Source organism: Acanthopagrus latus, chromosome 6 (assembly GCF_904848185.1).
Source record: "Acanthopagrus latus isolate v.2019 chromosome 6, fAcaLat1.1, whole genome shotgun sequence".
Classification (NCBI taxonomy): domain Eukaryota; kingdom Metazoa; phylum Chordata; class Actinopteri; order Spariformes; family Sparidae; genus Acanthopagrus; species Acanthopagrus latus.
In genome coordinates, this window is record NC_051044.1 from 5,840,770 (window position 1) to 5,856,237 (window position 15,468).

Here is a 15,468-nt window from a genome sequence, read left to right on the forward strand (position 1 = left end):
GAAGAATGGTAACCAGTAAACCTTTACAATAAGATGCACATCAAACTAATGGTGTCTTTTTGTTTACTACATTATTGTTTAATCTTCAGTTACATTTTTTAATTGAACTCTAAATTTCCATTTGTTTTGATTTTTAAAATATTAATATATTGATTAGGTCCACTGTCAAACATTGTGGCTACTGGTTCTCTGCAGCAGGAAGTCGTGCGTCTCTCTCCTCTGATTGGTCCATTCCTGCCCGCAACACACACACGACACACACACACCTGTGGGTTTCTATCAGTTTGAACTTTGTGTTCTCCCTCAGTTTGATTTGATCTTATTTTTCCTTTGAGCCATCTTATCAGCATTCCGCCCTCTCTCTCTGTCCGAACAGGTAAAAAACAAGGACCCCCTGAAAATCGCAACAAAGGTAACCCCTCCATTCATCCATCTGTCCCTCTCTGTCTCTCCATCCTCCTTGTTACTCACCCCCTCCTCACCCTCCACCAAGCGGCAGAAGGGGAGTGTCCAGTCCATCTCTCTCTCTCTCTGCTGTACAAAGGGGGACGTTCTCTCGCCTTGCTTTACCTGTAAAAGGGTGCAACTCTCAACTCTCAAGTCTTTGACAGCCAATCACAGCATCTGCAGTTGTCATGGTAACTGCCATAGGGTGACCATGGGATTGTTTTTATGCCTTTAGATTCTGAGAGTACGTTGGGACATGTTGAGCACAGAAAAAGTTCCCAAACAAAGAATAATTTGTAGAGAAATTGTAACTCAGAGCATAAAGATTACATAATTTTTGAAAATTTTAATTGCCAAAGTTAATTATTCTTTTCTTCTTGATCCAACCACCTGAGTGTGGTTAATTGTGTATATAGTGAGTCAGATATTCCTTGGTTGTGTCAGGTTACACAACAAGCTTAATTATCTCCTGTGTCTTGCTGTTTACCAAAATAACTATGCTGCAAGCCAACGAAATACACAACAACTTCCAGACAGAATGTAATACAGGTTGAAAATCAAGATGAACGAGCTTTACTGTATAAACTGTTTCAGTGGACATGCATACAGACAGCGCATGGTGCAGGAAAATTGAGAGAAAATCTGTATCTTTGCTCCGAGTACAAATTAAGATATTATTTGCTCAAATAAGATTATTCTTTGAGTGATAATTTCTCTACAATATATAATTTATGTGCTTGAAAATCTCTTTTGAATGTCCCATAGCACTCTAAGACGCGAGACACAAATACACCCCCATCAGTGAGGAGTCTGATCCTTAAAGTGTCTTTCGTTGGTGTTGCTGTGTTGAAATCGAGCGCTCCCTCAGTGCCTTTTAACTATTTAATATTTAATGGATTTGATGTGTGTTTCTGTTGATGACGTCATTGTTCCAACCTCCAAATTCAACCAGCCAACCATTTTCTTATGGCCCGTGTGATCCAACACATGTCCAACTTCCTCTGCAAGCTGTCACCCCAAACACACACACACAGACACACACAGACACACACAGACACACACAGACACACACAGACACACACACACACACACACACGCACACACACACACACAGCTCCCCTACTCCCGACCTCCCATAGTTTGAGCATCTGCTGCAGGCAGAATGCTTCTTGATGTACACAGAAACACACACACACACACACACACACTCCTTGACACTTTTGCACGCAGAAATATTTCACAGGGCTGCAGTAACAGATGACCTCCGATAAAAACACCTAGAGAACAAAAACTGCAGAAACACCCTCAGTAGCTGTGGACTGACTTTTAGAATTCTGAGACCACAGATAATTCTCACCTCCTCTGCAGCTCTTTTAGGTTAACTTGCCTCCTTTAGCTCCTAGTTTTGGTTTCGCAGCACATCAACCGTGCAGTTTTAGTTTGGTCGCTCTCGTCGGCTACGTTTTCACCAGCAGCAGGAGGCTGTTTTCACCAAACTCCAATGGAATGATGTGGGTTCTTTGTGTCTGCTGGATGTAGAAGTAGACAGTTGTTTGTACATCTGTCAGCTTGTGGTGGAACTCATATGGCTCGTAGTGGCCAAAAATTCAATGCACTTTGAAATTAGACACACCACAAAGTATTAATACTTTCCTGATACCTTTTAAACTCTTTTTTTTTTTCTTTCACTGTAAAGCTGCTATTAGTGAGTGTCAACATCTTCTGTTGATGTGTCACTGAAAGCCTAATCAAAAGAAAGTGAGGTTCAGGGCTTTAACTGAAGATCATTTACATGTATGATTAATCACAATTCCTAAAGCCCAATTTGACATTTTCAGAATTGCTCGTCATTTTTCAGGCAACAATCTAAAACCCAAGTGTTTACGATCGCATAGGACAAAAGCAACAGATGCTATGTTTAGCATTTTTGTTTGAAATATCACTTAAACAATTAATCAGTTGTTTGAATAGTTGCCAAATACTGTAATTCTCAGCTAGTTAATTATTAGACTAATCATTTAAGCTCTCTGGGAATCATGTTTTTTTTTAGCTACTGTCAAGCTTTTAAAGTGAAACATTTGTGCAGGAAGAAGTGGAAGCAACTGGATGTGATTAGTTTATGAAAACTGTATGAGTGTTTTAATAGTGAACGTGAGAGCAACAGAGTTGTTCAGTGTCTCTGCTGTTTTACTGATGGATTAAGTCCTGTGGAAATGTATCGAGATAACAGATGGAACTGGACCGATTTAGTTTGTATCAACAATAAATTAAAGTCGGGGTAAAAAAGGAAAAAAAAGGTATCTTAAAATGAATTCTACCAGTACAACAACAGAGTCACGATCACCACTCAGCTGCTCTTTTTAACACCAATCCTCAACACCTCATGTTTCACATTAAAAGCCAAAAAGGAAATTAGGGATTTCTCTTTTGAGCTGCTGAGAGGATTTTATTATGAAATGTCTCTACAGAAGCGTTGGGTTTTGTCTATACAGCAATGAAAAGATAAAAATAACCTTATTGTATCTGAGAATATGTGGAGGCTACATGTTCAGTTTTCACATCACACATTTCAATGCAATGAATGTGACTTTCTGTTGACACTGTTGAGAAAAACCAATCCAAACAGTGCGGTGATGTTTTTTGGCTGAAGCGATGCTGTCAGTGTGTGTGGGAGTTGCACCCTTGCAGTATTAGTGGGCTGTGGGCTGTCGTCTGTTCTGTTTGTGAACCTTCAGTTTCTTTTCTTTTCGCCTTTTGATTCCTCTCATTTCTCTCACTGTTGCCTCCTTGCAGGGTGTTGCTCAGGACTTCATGTTGTCTTGTAATCACTGTTTGAATCTCTCCCTCTTCTCTGTTATTTTTATGTCTTGCTGAAGTCTCCTGCAGCCTCCACAGCTCTGCAGCCTCCTCTACCTCCTCCTGTCTCTCACTGTCGTGGTTCTGCATCGCTGTCGTTTTTTTGTTTTCTGGGGTGATCCTTTGAGTTCGTCTTCTGTTTGTTGACTTGCTTTATTTTGATTGTCAGACACCCCCTCCCCTCTGCCCGCCGTGCGCTCTCCCATGGTTCAGTGCTGCGCCTGTTTACAGTTCTGTGGTTGGTCAGTGGGTCTCAGTCCTGTTCATGTGCAGCTGTGTCAGTTAGTTCTATGTTGTGGCTTGTCTTCAGAGTGGACCATGTGCATAAAGCTCCACAGCTTCCTGGTTTGACACAGACTCATCCCCACATTAAGAATGTCTAACTGTCATGTTGAGGTCATGCTGTCATGAAGGGACTTCCCTTTTGGCAAAGTTGTATGTGGGGAGCTTCTCATTATGAACCTGATGAAACTCAGAATGAGGCAGTGACAATGACAGTGAAGGAGTTTTGGGATAAAAGTGTCTAAAAAAAAAACCACACACAAATGTTAAAGATACACTCCGTGCTTTTATGCACCCAGCATCCCAAAACCTTTTCAAATTTGTAACAAAATATTAACAGTGAGTTGAGAGGTAATGTTCATCTTTTTGTTTTCCTGATATTGAACCCCATGCAAGAACATTGTGATATTCTTATCGTACATCGCTTACATATTTCCACCAGCTGATTAAAGTATTAAACATCCTAGCTTTAACCTGAGGGATACCATCTGGACGTTGGGTGGTACACGTTTTTGTGACAAATAGTCGTTAGCAATAATGTCCCCAAATTCATCCCTAAGGAATTTCACTCTACTGAGCTTTAACACTTTCTGTTAGACGTCAGCACAATGTAACAACAGTGTCAAACACCAAAATTCACGAGACTGATTGTCACATCCGTAAACTGTGTCAAAGAAATGGGTGTAGCTTCCATGACACCCATTGGTTTACAGACTACCGTTTCTGCAGCCTCGAATTATAAACGGCCAGAAGTGACCATATTTGGACAATCTGACTTAGTAACCAAGGAAACCATGCAGGTTGTTGTAGAAGCACCTTGTCAGTCACAAGGTAGCCACGCCCCAATGCAAACCCTATTTTATCATTTATTTTATCTGAAGTGGGACCATAATTTACAAAATAAAGTCAATTAGTCAAGGCTATGGGAATTTGTATTGCACCATTGAACAACCAAGCACCTCACAGAGCTTTGAATAAGACATAAGATATTAGAAATACACAATGCAATATAATAACTGTATTAAAAAGGATTTGAAAGGATTAAAACAGAATAAATAGAATTAAGTGAACAGTCGTGTAGGTTTCATGCACCACTTATTACCATAAAACTTTGTAAACAACACTTTCCCCCAGGTAAGCCTCACAGCATCCCCACCTACACACTGTAGACGTATGGATAATACAACACAGGGAGCTGCATCAGTCTATCTGTACATCGATCTGTACATCAGGTTGTACTAGTAGCTCTTGCATGTGGTCCAAGTCACTTTTTTTTTTAGATTTAACTTAAAGCTGAAAAAGAAACAGCATCAAAATGGACTGTATAGTTTCCACTCCCACGCAGTCCAGATTCTGACATTCATTGTTAATTATGATTGACTTATTTTGCGTTTGGCTGCTTCCAGTAAAAGTTTCTCTAGATGAAACCAAATAATGGAATAAATGTGATCGCAACAGCTGCCTTCACTGACCTCAGTAGGTATGGGAAGAAAAAAAAAAAAAAAAAGAAGCTGCATGGGAGGACATTTTGAATGTTATTTGAATTGCATTCAAATTCCCTTGTTAGATAAAATAATAGGTGAACACTTGAAGTTTCTCTTTTGTATTTAGAAACTTCTCATTGGTCATCCAGGAATCTAAACCAGGAATCTGCTTTATGTCCATGATCTGTTGGTATTGTTGGTTCCAGAAGTGATGTTGAAATTGTTACCAGCAGTGGCTCTCCAGTAGGGTTTAACATAGGAAAATACAGTTAGCTTACGGGCAATATCTGAGTATATAATGACCCAATAAGAACATCTCCAGTATTTAATATTATGACCGAACAACAAATTGTCAGAATGTTGAGTTAGAGTCATCCCAGTTGTCAGCGTTGTCAGCTCAGTTGTTCATGAGGGCAAACGGCACAACACCCAGTGTGTCAGATTAGAGTAGCTCTGTTCTTTTTCCATTCATCGCCTGCTCACATTTCTTTGGTATGGAAATATGACGAACAGACAAACAGATCAAAAAGCTCCACATACACTACTACAGTCCAAACAGGATACCAGCTGATGGAGTGAAATGCAAATACAGTTTGTTTATGCAAATGAGGAGCAGAGCCGCCGAGCAGAACGTGCAACCAGAAGCCATGTCAGACTTCAGAACTCAGCCTCGTTCCAGGCTTTGAGCTCGGATGTGAAACAAACACAGTGTGTGTGATTGACAGCCTCCGGTTTAATCCTCTCTGTTGTATCTGCTGTTCTCTGTTCTGTCTGCTGCTCTTCATTATGAACTGCTGCTCCCAACTTGTCTGTGACACTCTCTAAAAGCTACCTGGACCTTTTTCATGAATGTTCTGTGATCATAAATTGATTAAATGCTCCTCTCTGCATTCAGCCAAAGGTCACCATGTTATTGATAAAGAGTCAGAGGTCTTTTCTGATTTCTGAGATAACTCGTCCGATTTTCAGCTTTCGCTCTGACTGAATCTTTAACGTTTTCTCTGCCTCTCTACCCTTCATCCCCAAACCACTCCTGAACCCTGCTCCGTCCTTCTTTTTGTTTTCTTTTATAATGTTTTATTATTTATGGATTTAATTCATTCACCTTTTTCACCCCATCCTGCCTTTGCTCATCCTCCAAACTTTTCTGTCTTCCGACTTTATTCTCATAAACACAACCACCTTTCCCACAATCCATTTACTCAATCCCATCTATCACTCTGTCTCATCCCTCTCTCTCTCCCTCTACATCCTCTCTCATCTTCACCTCTCTCTCTCATCACAAACCTTTTCCTTATCTCTCCTCAACCTCCTCATTTTCTCTTTACTCTCCACCCCGGTCCCACCTTCCCTCTCCCCACCCATTGTCCCCTTAAAACCTGCCTCCTCCTCCTCCTCCTTTTACCCCCAAACCACCACCTTATCCCCCTTCTTCCACAGCCAAAACGCAGGATGGCATTGCCCTCGAGATCCAGCCACTGAAGAGCGAGGAGGCAGCTGAGTCAGAGGAGAAAGAAGAGGTCAAACCAGTGAAGAAGGTCAATGTGACCAAAAAGGAGAAGTCGGTGCTGCAGGGCAAACTGACCAGACTGGCTGTACAGATTGGGAAGGCTGGTGAGGAACACACACAAGCACATGCATACACAAACACACATATTATATTATATTTTATTATATTATATTATATTATATTGTATTATATTATTTGAATATTGATTTTAAAAGTAAGCATATCCAGGTCTCTCCCCTCAAGTATATAAACGAGAGTCTACAGCCATGCTAGCAGCTCTGTGAAGCTGCACTTTTGTGCTAATGTTTACATGCAGTGACAATACTAACATGCCAATGCTGGTGACTTCATTGGTCACCCCTGCATTCAACAGTTTTTTTGCACCTGATCACATGACTCTGTAGGCTAGCTGGGATAGCGGTAATGTCTCACTGCTTCCAGTCTTTGAACTGTGTCAGATTAACACTTCCTGGACTTATATTTGCACTGGACACACAAATATGAAACTGATCCTAACCTTTACCATCTGACACTGGGGAAGACGATAAACAAGAGCATTCCCAGAAATGTGGGGCTGTTCCTTTTAATAGCTCACTAAGTGAGCAGGCAGTAAGGGGACTGAGAGGCTGAGGGTCAGAATGCACTCAGTTTTATTGGATACATGTTTTATTGGGAACATGATTCATCCCGGAATTGAAGGTATTTTCTGTGTCATTTCAATTGACCTTAATACACTGAGGGGCTTTCAGGACGAAGTGGAGGGGAGGTACCAGCGACCAGCCTCCGTAATAAACTGCCCCTCATTACAGGACAGAAATAGAATTTGGGCCAAAACACTTTGACGTGAGATGACTGACAGGAGAAATGAAGCAGAAAAACACAAGCAGTGGATTTGTCTGTTTCACCTGTCCTCACCTGTTTCTGATTTTACATTCAAGATATTGTCTCACTTACAGACTGATTACTTTTTAGCAATTTTAAAGCAGCAGTATGTATGAATTGCGTTTAAAAACAACAATTTTGACCTTTAAGCAAACTATGTTTTTCCACAATGTATAACTGATGTTCCCATTGAAAATTTCAGGATCACAAGCACAAAATCGTCATTCCATGCAACATAAAATGTTTTGCATCGTAACTGTATTATTGCTAAATCCTTTGTTATTTCTAGAAATTGGCAGTGTTTTGTTTATTTAAAGGGGAAAAGGTACAAAGTTAAATCATATTTTAACAGTAATTCGTCGTTCATGGACACTTTCCTGACATGGATGCACCATGTGATGTAAAATTTTACCATGACAAAAAAGTTAAGCTATTCCCCGTGATGGGGTACTTAGAGAATGTAACTGATGTTTCACACCGTAGTGAAATATGTGGAATTAAGTGGCCATGACATGAAACTGACTTGACTTGAATAAGACACGTGCTTATATTTAAACTCTCTACGTTCTGCTCATTCTAACCAGGTCTGATCATGTCGGCTGTGACGGTCATCATCCTCATCCTGTACTTTGTAATCGACACCTTTGGGGTCCAGGGCCGCTCCTGGACGGCCGAATGCACTCCAGTCTACATCCAGTACTTTGTAAAGTTCTTTATCATCGGTGTCACTGTGCTGGTGGTTGCTGTTCCCGAGGGGCTGCCGCTCGCTGTCACCATCTCTCTGGCTTACTCTGTCAAGGTAAACAGGATGAGAAGCAAAGGGGATTAGAGGAAATATAAGATTAGTGGATCCAGTCGGATTTTCTTATACTTTTCAGAATATGTCTAAAAGCCAATGTCAACCTTTAACCTCTTTCTCTGTACTTTAGAAAATGATGAAAGACAACAACCTGGTGCGTCACCTGGACGCCTGTGAAACGATGGGCAACGCAACAGCCATCTGCTCAGACAAGACGGGCACGCTGACGATGAACCGCATGACAGTAGTGCAGGCATATATCGGCGACACACACTACAAAACCGTCCCTGAACCAGAAGCCATCAAACCAGAGACTCTTGAGATTATGGTCAACAGCATCTCCATCAACTCGGCTTACACAACCAAGATCCTGGTGAGACCTACACCGCAACAGCTTCATATAACCACAGTACAAAATAATAATGAAGACAATCTTAACATTAACTCTTAAACTCTAAAACAGCCCATTGAAGAAGTGAGGACCTGACAAGAAGTTTTCAAATAGTGCCCACAGGTCAAAAGCCCATTGTCATAAAGATACAAGTTGAAGAGCAGACAAAAACAAACAAATAACGACTGTTTGTATAAAACTGTTCATAAAATACTCAAAACCCTTTATTTTTTTTTTTTACTGTTGATGGAAACTCTTCACAAAAGGAGTGGGTCACCACTAAGAGACAAAGTTTTCCATTTTATGAAGGTTATGTGGTTCATGATGAGTAATATCACATCACATTTAAACTTTTGTCCCCTATCAGCCTCCGGAGAAAGAAGGTGGCCTGCCCCGCCAAGTGGGAAATAAGACCGAGTGTGCTCTACTGGGGCTGGTGCTGGACATGAAGAGGGACTACCAGCCAATCAGAGACGAGATCCCCGAAGAGAAACTCTACAAGGTTTACACCTTTAACTCCTCCCGCAAGTCCATGAGCACGGTTTTGAAGAACGCTGATGGAGGCTTCCGCATGTACAGCAAAGGAGCGTCAGAGATCGTCCTGAGGAAGTAAGAAAAGACAGCAAATAAGCTGAAAAATATTCTGTTTGAGGGAAGAGGGGTGGTCGGATGGAGTAATAAATGAAGAGGTGAAGTAGTGGATGGCATTTCTTACCCTACTTAATGATCACCCTCCCCTTCGTCCATCCCTCTTCTCTCCAGATGCTCCCGTATCCTCGACACCCAGGGTCAGCCTCGTGTCTTCAAGCCGAAGGACCGTGACGAGATGGTGCGTAAGGTGATCGAGCCCATGGCGTGCGACGGACTGAGAACCATCTGCGTGGCTTACAGGGACTTTCCAGCCGAGGCCGGAGAGCCGGACTGGGACAGTGAGAACGACATCCTAGGCGACCTCACCTGCATCGCCGTGGTTGGCATCGAGGACCCCGTCAGACCTGAGGTACAGAGCAAATTAGATATCCAGCAGAAAATAATTTCAGATGTCCAGAACATATCTGAAAAGTAGGGGTGTTCACGATTATTTATCAATCACCATTCGATTTGATTTTTCAACAATGTGAATGCTTGAATGTCATCATACATATTATTTCAGCTTTGATTCTTCCCTGCAGAAGTTTGCAGCAACAAAGCTTCTGTTTAATTTGTGTAAGACCAAACTGATCTGACCAGATGCTCATAATTATGTATGTCAGTTGTGTTAGAAGGAAAAATTTGAGTGTAGGAACACTGAATAGTCAAGTAGTATTTTCCTGACATAAAAACTAAAACGACCCCTGCTCAGGTGTGCAGAGTGCTGATGCTCTGAAGTGTTAAATGAAGCCTGTAATGAAGCCCAGAAAGCATCACTGCTGCCTGCTGCTTTAATGTCAGAGCACAAAGATCACAGACAGGATGGAAATAACTGGAGAGCAGCAGGAGACAGTCAGCGGCTCTGTGTTTAGCTCTACCTAGCCTGTGATGTGTGGACATAGGGACCCGGCATTAAGTGATTCTTAATTCCGGACTGGCTCCAACACAGTAAATGTTCCTGTCCAAAATGGGGATTTGAATAATGTATTTAGCTAATGATGTGATTACTTTTGGCTGTGGAAGTAATTCAACATTACTGCTGTAGGTTGCTTTTTAGCAAGATTATTAGGTAAGACGCTGCCCTCAGAACTCTTTGTCTCTCTGACAATTCAACCCATTCATGCTTCACTAAGGTCAAAGCTTCCCTCTGCATGAATCAATGATACGGTGTGTGTTTGCATTTGTATGCAAACACAGATATCATGTTGGTCTCTGTCAAATGCCACTCGAGTCACCTGATGAGTGGAGGAGGTAACCATGAGCTTTCTGATAGTCAATTGACCATTATGTCGGCATGGACTCCTCTGTCTACAGAGCCTCTCTTTTTATTCATGCTATTATTTGAGATGAATGAGAGCTCCATTAGGATGATATAAAGAGCAGCATCAGTTTGATCTCAGGTAGAAACTGCTGCTGCTACCGCAGGGTGAGTTTAGTCGCATGTGTCGGCTCCTCCACCTGTTTTATTAGACGTCATTTCAGCCAAATAGACCCAAATAAAAAAATCATTTAGATCACCTTTAAAGCAATGGATAGATCTGTGCACAACCATGACATATATTTCTATTTCAGGTACCTGAGGCTATCACTAAGTGCCAGCGTGCAGGCATTACTGTACGTATGGTTACTGGAGACAATATTAACACCGCCCGCGCCATCGCAACCAAGTGTGGTATCATTCAGCCCGGGGAGGACTTCATCTGTCTGGAGGGCAAGGAGTTTAACCAGCAGATCAGAAACGACAAGGGAGAGGTGAGTCGAGCGCAGAAATCTTTTAGCCTTCTGCTGCCAGCAAGATTGTATGCGTGTTCTTATTTGTTTTCTCCCATAACATGAATATTTACATGTATTGCTTGAAAAGAATTGGATAAAACTTTTTTTTCACGGTTTACATTTCCAGGTGGAACAAGAGCGTCTGGACAAAGTTTGGCCCAAACTGCGTGTACTGGCTCGTTCTTCCCCAACAGACAAGCACACTCTGGTCAAAGGTGGGTTCTTCCTTACAGTGACTCTGTATTGTAGGATGTATACTGTATCCTGTTAGCACCTTGCACACAACAAATAGACATGTCAGCAGCAGGTAAATGTGCTATGTGTAATTTAAAGCCACATACCATACTGGTGGGAAGTTATGACAGAAAGGGAAAATGAATTAGCTCTTCATGTCTTTTCTGAAAAACACACAGAAAATTCATACACTTATTAAAATGGAGATTTGTGTTTTTGTTCCACTCTGTTGATCAGGTATCATTGACAGCACAGTGGGTGAAACCCGACAGGTGGTGGCAGTGACAGGAGACGGTACCAATGACGGCCCCGCCCTCAAGAAAGCTGATGTTGGCTTCGCCATGGTAACCACTTCTTCTTTTCTTTTTTTTTTTCTTTTTTTTTTTACTGCTGTTTTTCCTCTCACAGCTCTTCAGTCGTCTGCTGCTCCAGTTCTGCATCATTACCAAAAGAGAAAAAACCCTTTGACTTAATTACATTTCTAATGCAGCCATGAAATAGGTATTTTCTCTAAACGTCATTCACAGTAACTCTTGAATTTAATACCATGGATTCATTAAGATAGCTGTGAAATGGAATAATAAATCAATAAATGTTGAGCTTGGATGCCTCAGCTCATCAGCACAGTCTGCAGCCATGTTACTGCACTTATTCTTTACAGAACAACACAGAGAGAGACAACAGGGAGTCTGGATGTGTCTTTTATATTTTTGGATTATGTCTGTCTGTGACTGAGACGTAGCACTTTTTATTAAGATATTATTTACTGTTTATGAGACAGTTATTCAAACATAAGCTAACAACATCCTGAACTCAGCTCTTTTAAGGACCCTGTGAGTGAGTGTGAAGGTTTAATTCTTCAAATGTGCGTGTACTTTCAATTCTTCAGTCCATGGGGTTTGCTTTAAGCGTTAGGATGTATTTTTTTCGTTATTCCAGGCATCGATTGGATTTCATTAATTTCTCCTGAAATGAGTTTGAGTGTGGTGTATTTCCTCACAGTGAACATCACATCTGTATTAATTTGTGTAAAAGTACTCCTTAATGACAGATTCATCTGAAAAATCAGGTTCACCTTGAAATGACAAAAGGAGCAATTTTTGATAGTCATTATATTTGTTATTGTGGGTCGATATGAAAAAACATTCGATCACCGAAAACAAAACTCACTGCATACAAAAAATGACCAGCAACAAAGTGTTCAAATTATTTATTTAACATTTATACAATTTGTAACTCACTGATGTTGCCCCTTTTTTAAATACTGAATATCTGCTGACAGTGAAGTGGTAGAATCAGTGCAGTGTACCGCCAAAAAATCTAAACACATTCATCCCAATTAATGATATAATTAAAAGGACAAAATCCATGAAAGTGTTTTTTTTTTCTTTCATCTCACCAACATGGTTCTTTTATCCCTTTAAGTCTGCAGCTTTTCTCTATCCGTTCATATCCAGATAAAACAGATGCCAACCTGCAGCAGCACTTGGTGTACCTGAGAAATACTCTGGAAGCAAACCTGGTTTCAAATCAATTTGTTCTGTCTGATCAGAAAATATTCACAATGTCTGATTTCTGCCAGCTGACATCAGAGCACAAAGAGCTACACTGAGCAAAGGATCGGCTGATAAGTGATACCGATCAATTAAAAACACAGTACAGGGCCTGTGGATGAGCTCTGTAACATCAGCTGCCTTCTCAGTGTGTTGTTGTGACCTTATTTATTAAGGAAAGTCATCTGAACAGCCGCGTCTCCTGCAGGCTGCTAAGCAGCTGCTGTGCTGTCAAACGGCACTCGGACAGTAGTTACTTTTCCTAAACACATCACAGAGGCAGTGTGGGGATTAAACCAGTGTCCTTCCGGTTCTAATGTGTCCCAGTTGGAGTATTTTCAGTTTGCACCCAAGTGTCCCTGTTCAATTATCACCTCAAACAGAGAGCAATCCACCTCCGTCTGTCGGGGAGAGTCTGAGTCTGCAGAGAGAGACTGCAACTCACATCACAGCTTCTTAATGGTTACTGTTAACACCAAACTGGTTTCCCTGTTTATTTATTTATTTATTTTTACCACTGAGCCAGTTAATTGGTTTAAAAATATTCTCACTTAAAGCTCTGCCCACTTTAGCTGCATCACTCTTTGAACCAGGGCTGCTCACTTTGGGGCCAGTGGCCAGGTGCTTCTCTCTCAGAAAACTGTGTAAAACTGTGTTTCTTCAACATTAAATCTCAGCTATATCCACTCTTCACCGAGCAGCTGGTCTCTCCCTGTGCTCGCCTTTGTTCCTGTCATACTGCTTTGCGGATACAGAAGAATAATGTTGCCGAGGCTGTTGTCCTGAGCCCAGCAGTTCTCTCCTGCAGTGACAGGAAGCGGTCATATTAAACTCCTCGAAAAACAATCACTTGTCCACCTCTCGGGAAAGTTCAGCAGCTCCAGCTGGACCTTTCTTTCAGGTTAAGAAACAGACAGTTTTTATGTTCTGACTTTGCAGCTTAACTACAAAATTAAATGACGGGGCAAAAATAATAAATGAGAACTGAGGCTCTGAGAGAACAAAAGACAACTGACAGTCATGTTAAATTTAGGGAATAATGATGTTGTCTGAGGTTTCATTTAGCCCGAAGCTGCAGCCCAGATATGTTTGATTTGTATTAAAAATCTGATTTATTCTATTTTCTGGAAGCAGAAAAGCAAAGAGGGCATATTATTGGTGGATCAGATAATACTTAATAATGATCAAATACCATGTTTTTTCTTGTAGAAATTGTATTTGACCTTTTTAAACAGCCGATCCTGTTTCATATTGAGGTCTTTGTGATACAGTGATACTTACAGACAGAAGCTAACACACTGATTCCTACATTTAGATGCATTATGACATTAGGGCCACGTTTGAAGCTCTCTCTGCAAAAAGCAACAAGATTTATCAGCTTTTAGATAGACACGCAATATTTATGAGTCAGGATCAATTCATCATCGTCCTTCAGATAAGCCAGTCTTCACATTGCCCGCCCATTCAGTTTTGAGTTTCCATCTAAAGTCATAAACCGAGTTCTGACCATTCCCCTCTGCTTCTTGTCAGGGAATTGCTGGCACAGACGTGGCAAAGGAGGCGTCTGACATCATCCTGACCGACGACAACTTCACCAGCATCGTCAAGGCCGTCATGTGGGGAAGGAACGTCTACGACAGCATCTCAAAGTTCCTGCAGTTCCAGCTGACCGTCAACGTGGTGGCCGTGATCGTGGCGTTCACCGGCGCCTGCATCACACAGGTCGGCTGAACGCTACACACACACTGGCTCTGATGCTAACGGGGGATTACAGTTCCATCGCTCAGGACAGAAATTAGAGCCGTGTAGTCGTGTCCTGTGTCTTGTGTGATCCAGCAGGTTTTAACGGATGACTTTGACTTGTGTGTACATGAGAGCCCCGAAGAATCTTACGGTTTTGAAAATGACCATAAAAAAAAAAACATTTTCATTAGAACAGAATTCAAATGTTAATCTAAATTTCCATGTTGAGGTTTCAGATGGTCTGCTTCAGCCTCACAATACACTGATTATTTTCAGTGTATTTATTTATTTATTTATTTTTTCATTCCATTTGGGGGTTTTTTTGGACACACTAGGAGACAAAAATGACTTCAACAACAAGAAATCTTATATTTTCTCAATTCTTGGACCCTCTTGCCTGAAGATGTAAAAACTTAAAGAATATATACTTAGTCCGACAACTGACGTATATAACAAGTCGGCTATAACTGTAGGAGTTAAGATCATCAGGTCTAAATGTTTAACGTCCCTGCTGTCAGTCAGATGATTCACGTGTTGCAGGATTTGTTTGATAATTTGAAAAGATGACGTTTTAACAATAAAAACAGACCAAAGATTGTATAACATGTGGTAGCTGCACTGCATCCTGCTCTGCTATGTGTGTGGATTTTGATTGCGGAACAGGAACTGAAGCTTGTGTCATGATAATTATATTACATTTTGAGGCTAACCGTTTTGATGAAATCTCCAAAGACGCAAGAAAAAGCGCGGCATTTTTTTTTTTTTTATTTCGATGTGACCCTCTGAGAGCTGTGAGGCACTTTTTTTTTTTTGTATCATAATGTGTCTCTAATCAGGAAACTGAACTCCTGACACAATGAAAAAAGTGACTTGCGGCTGTGTAT

At 41.1% G+C, this 15,468-nt stretch overlaps 1 protein-coding gene across 10 annotated transcripts in view; it reads left to right on the top strand.

Moving 5' to 3' along the window:
• The window catches only part of LOC119021536 (plasma membrane calcium-transporting ATPase 1-like), an 85,438-nt gene that overhangs the window by 54,034 nt on the left and 15,936 nt on the right, over positions 1-15,468 (top strand). For all 10 annotated transcript variants that reach the window (XM_037101890.1, XM_037101891.1, XM_037101882.1 and 7 more), the window contains 10 exons: positions 377-412; positions 6,510-6,683; positions 8,046-8,260; positions 8,391-8,633; positions 9,019-9,260; positions 9,414-9,651; positions 10,854-11,033; positions 11,182-11,269; positions 11,526-11,632; positions 14,372-14,563. In XM_037101890.1, the coding sequence (XP_036957785.1) occupies positions 377-412; positions 6,510-6,683; positions 8,046-8,260; positions 8,391-8,633; positions 9,019-9,260; positions 9,414-9,651; positions 10,854-11,033; positions 11,182-11,269; positions 11,526-11,632; positions 14,372-14,563 (1,715 nt within the window). The remainder of the gene's footprint in view (positions 1-376; positions 413-6,509; positions 6,684-8,045; positions 8,261-8,390; positions 8,634-9,018; positions 9,261-9,413; positions 9,652-10,853; positions 11,034-11,181; positions 11,270-11,525; positions 11,633-14,371; positions 14,564-15,468) is intronic.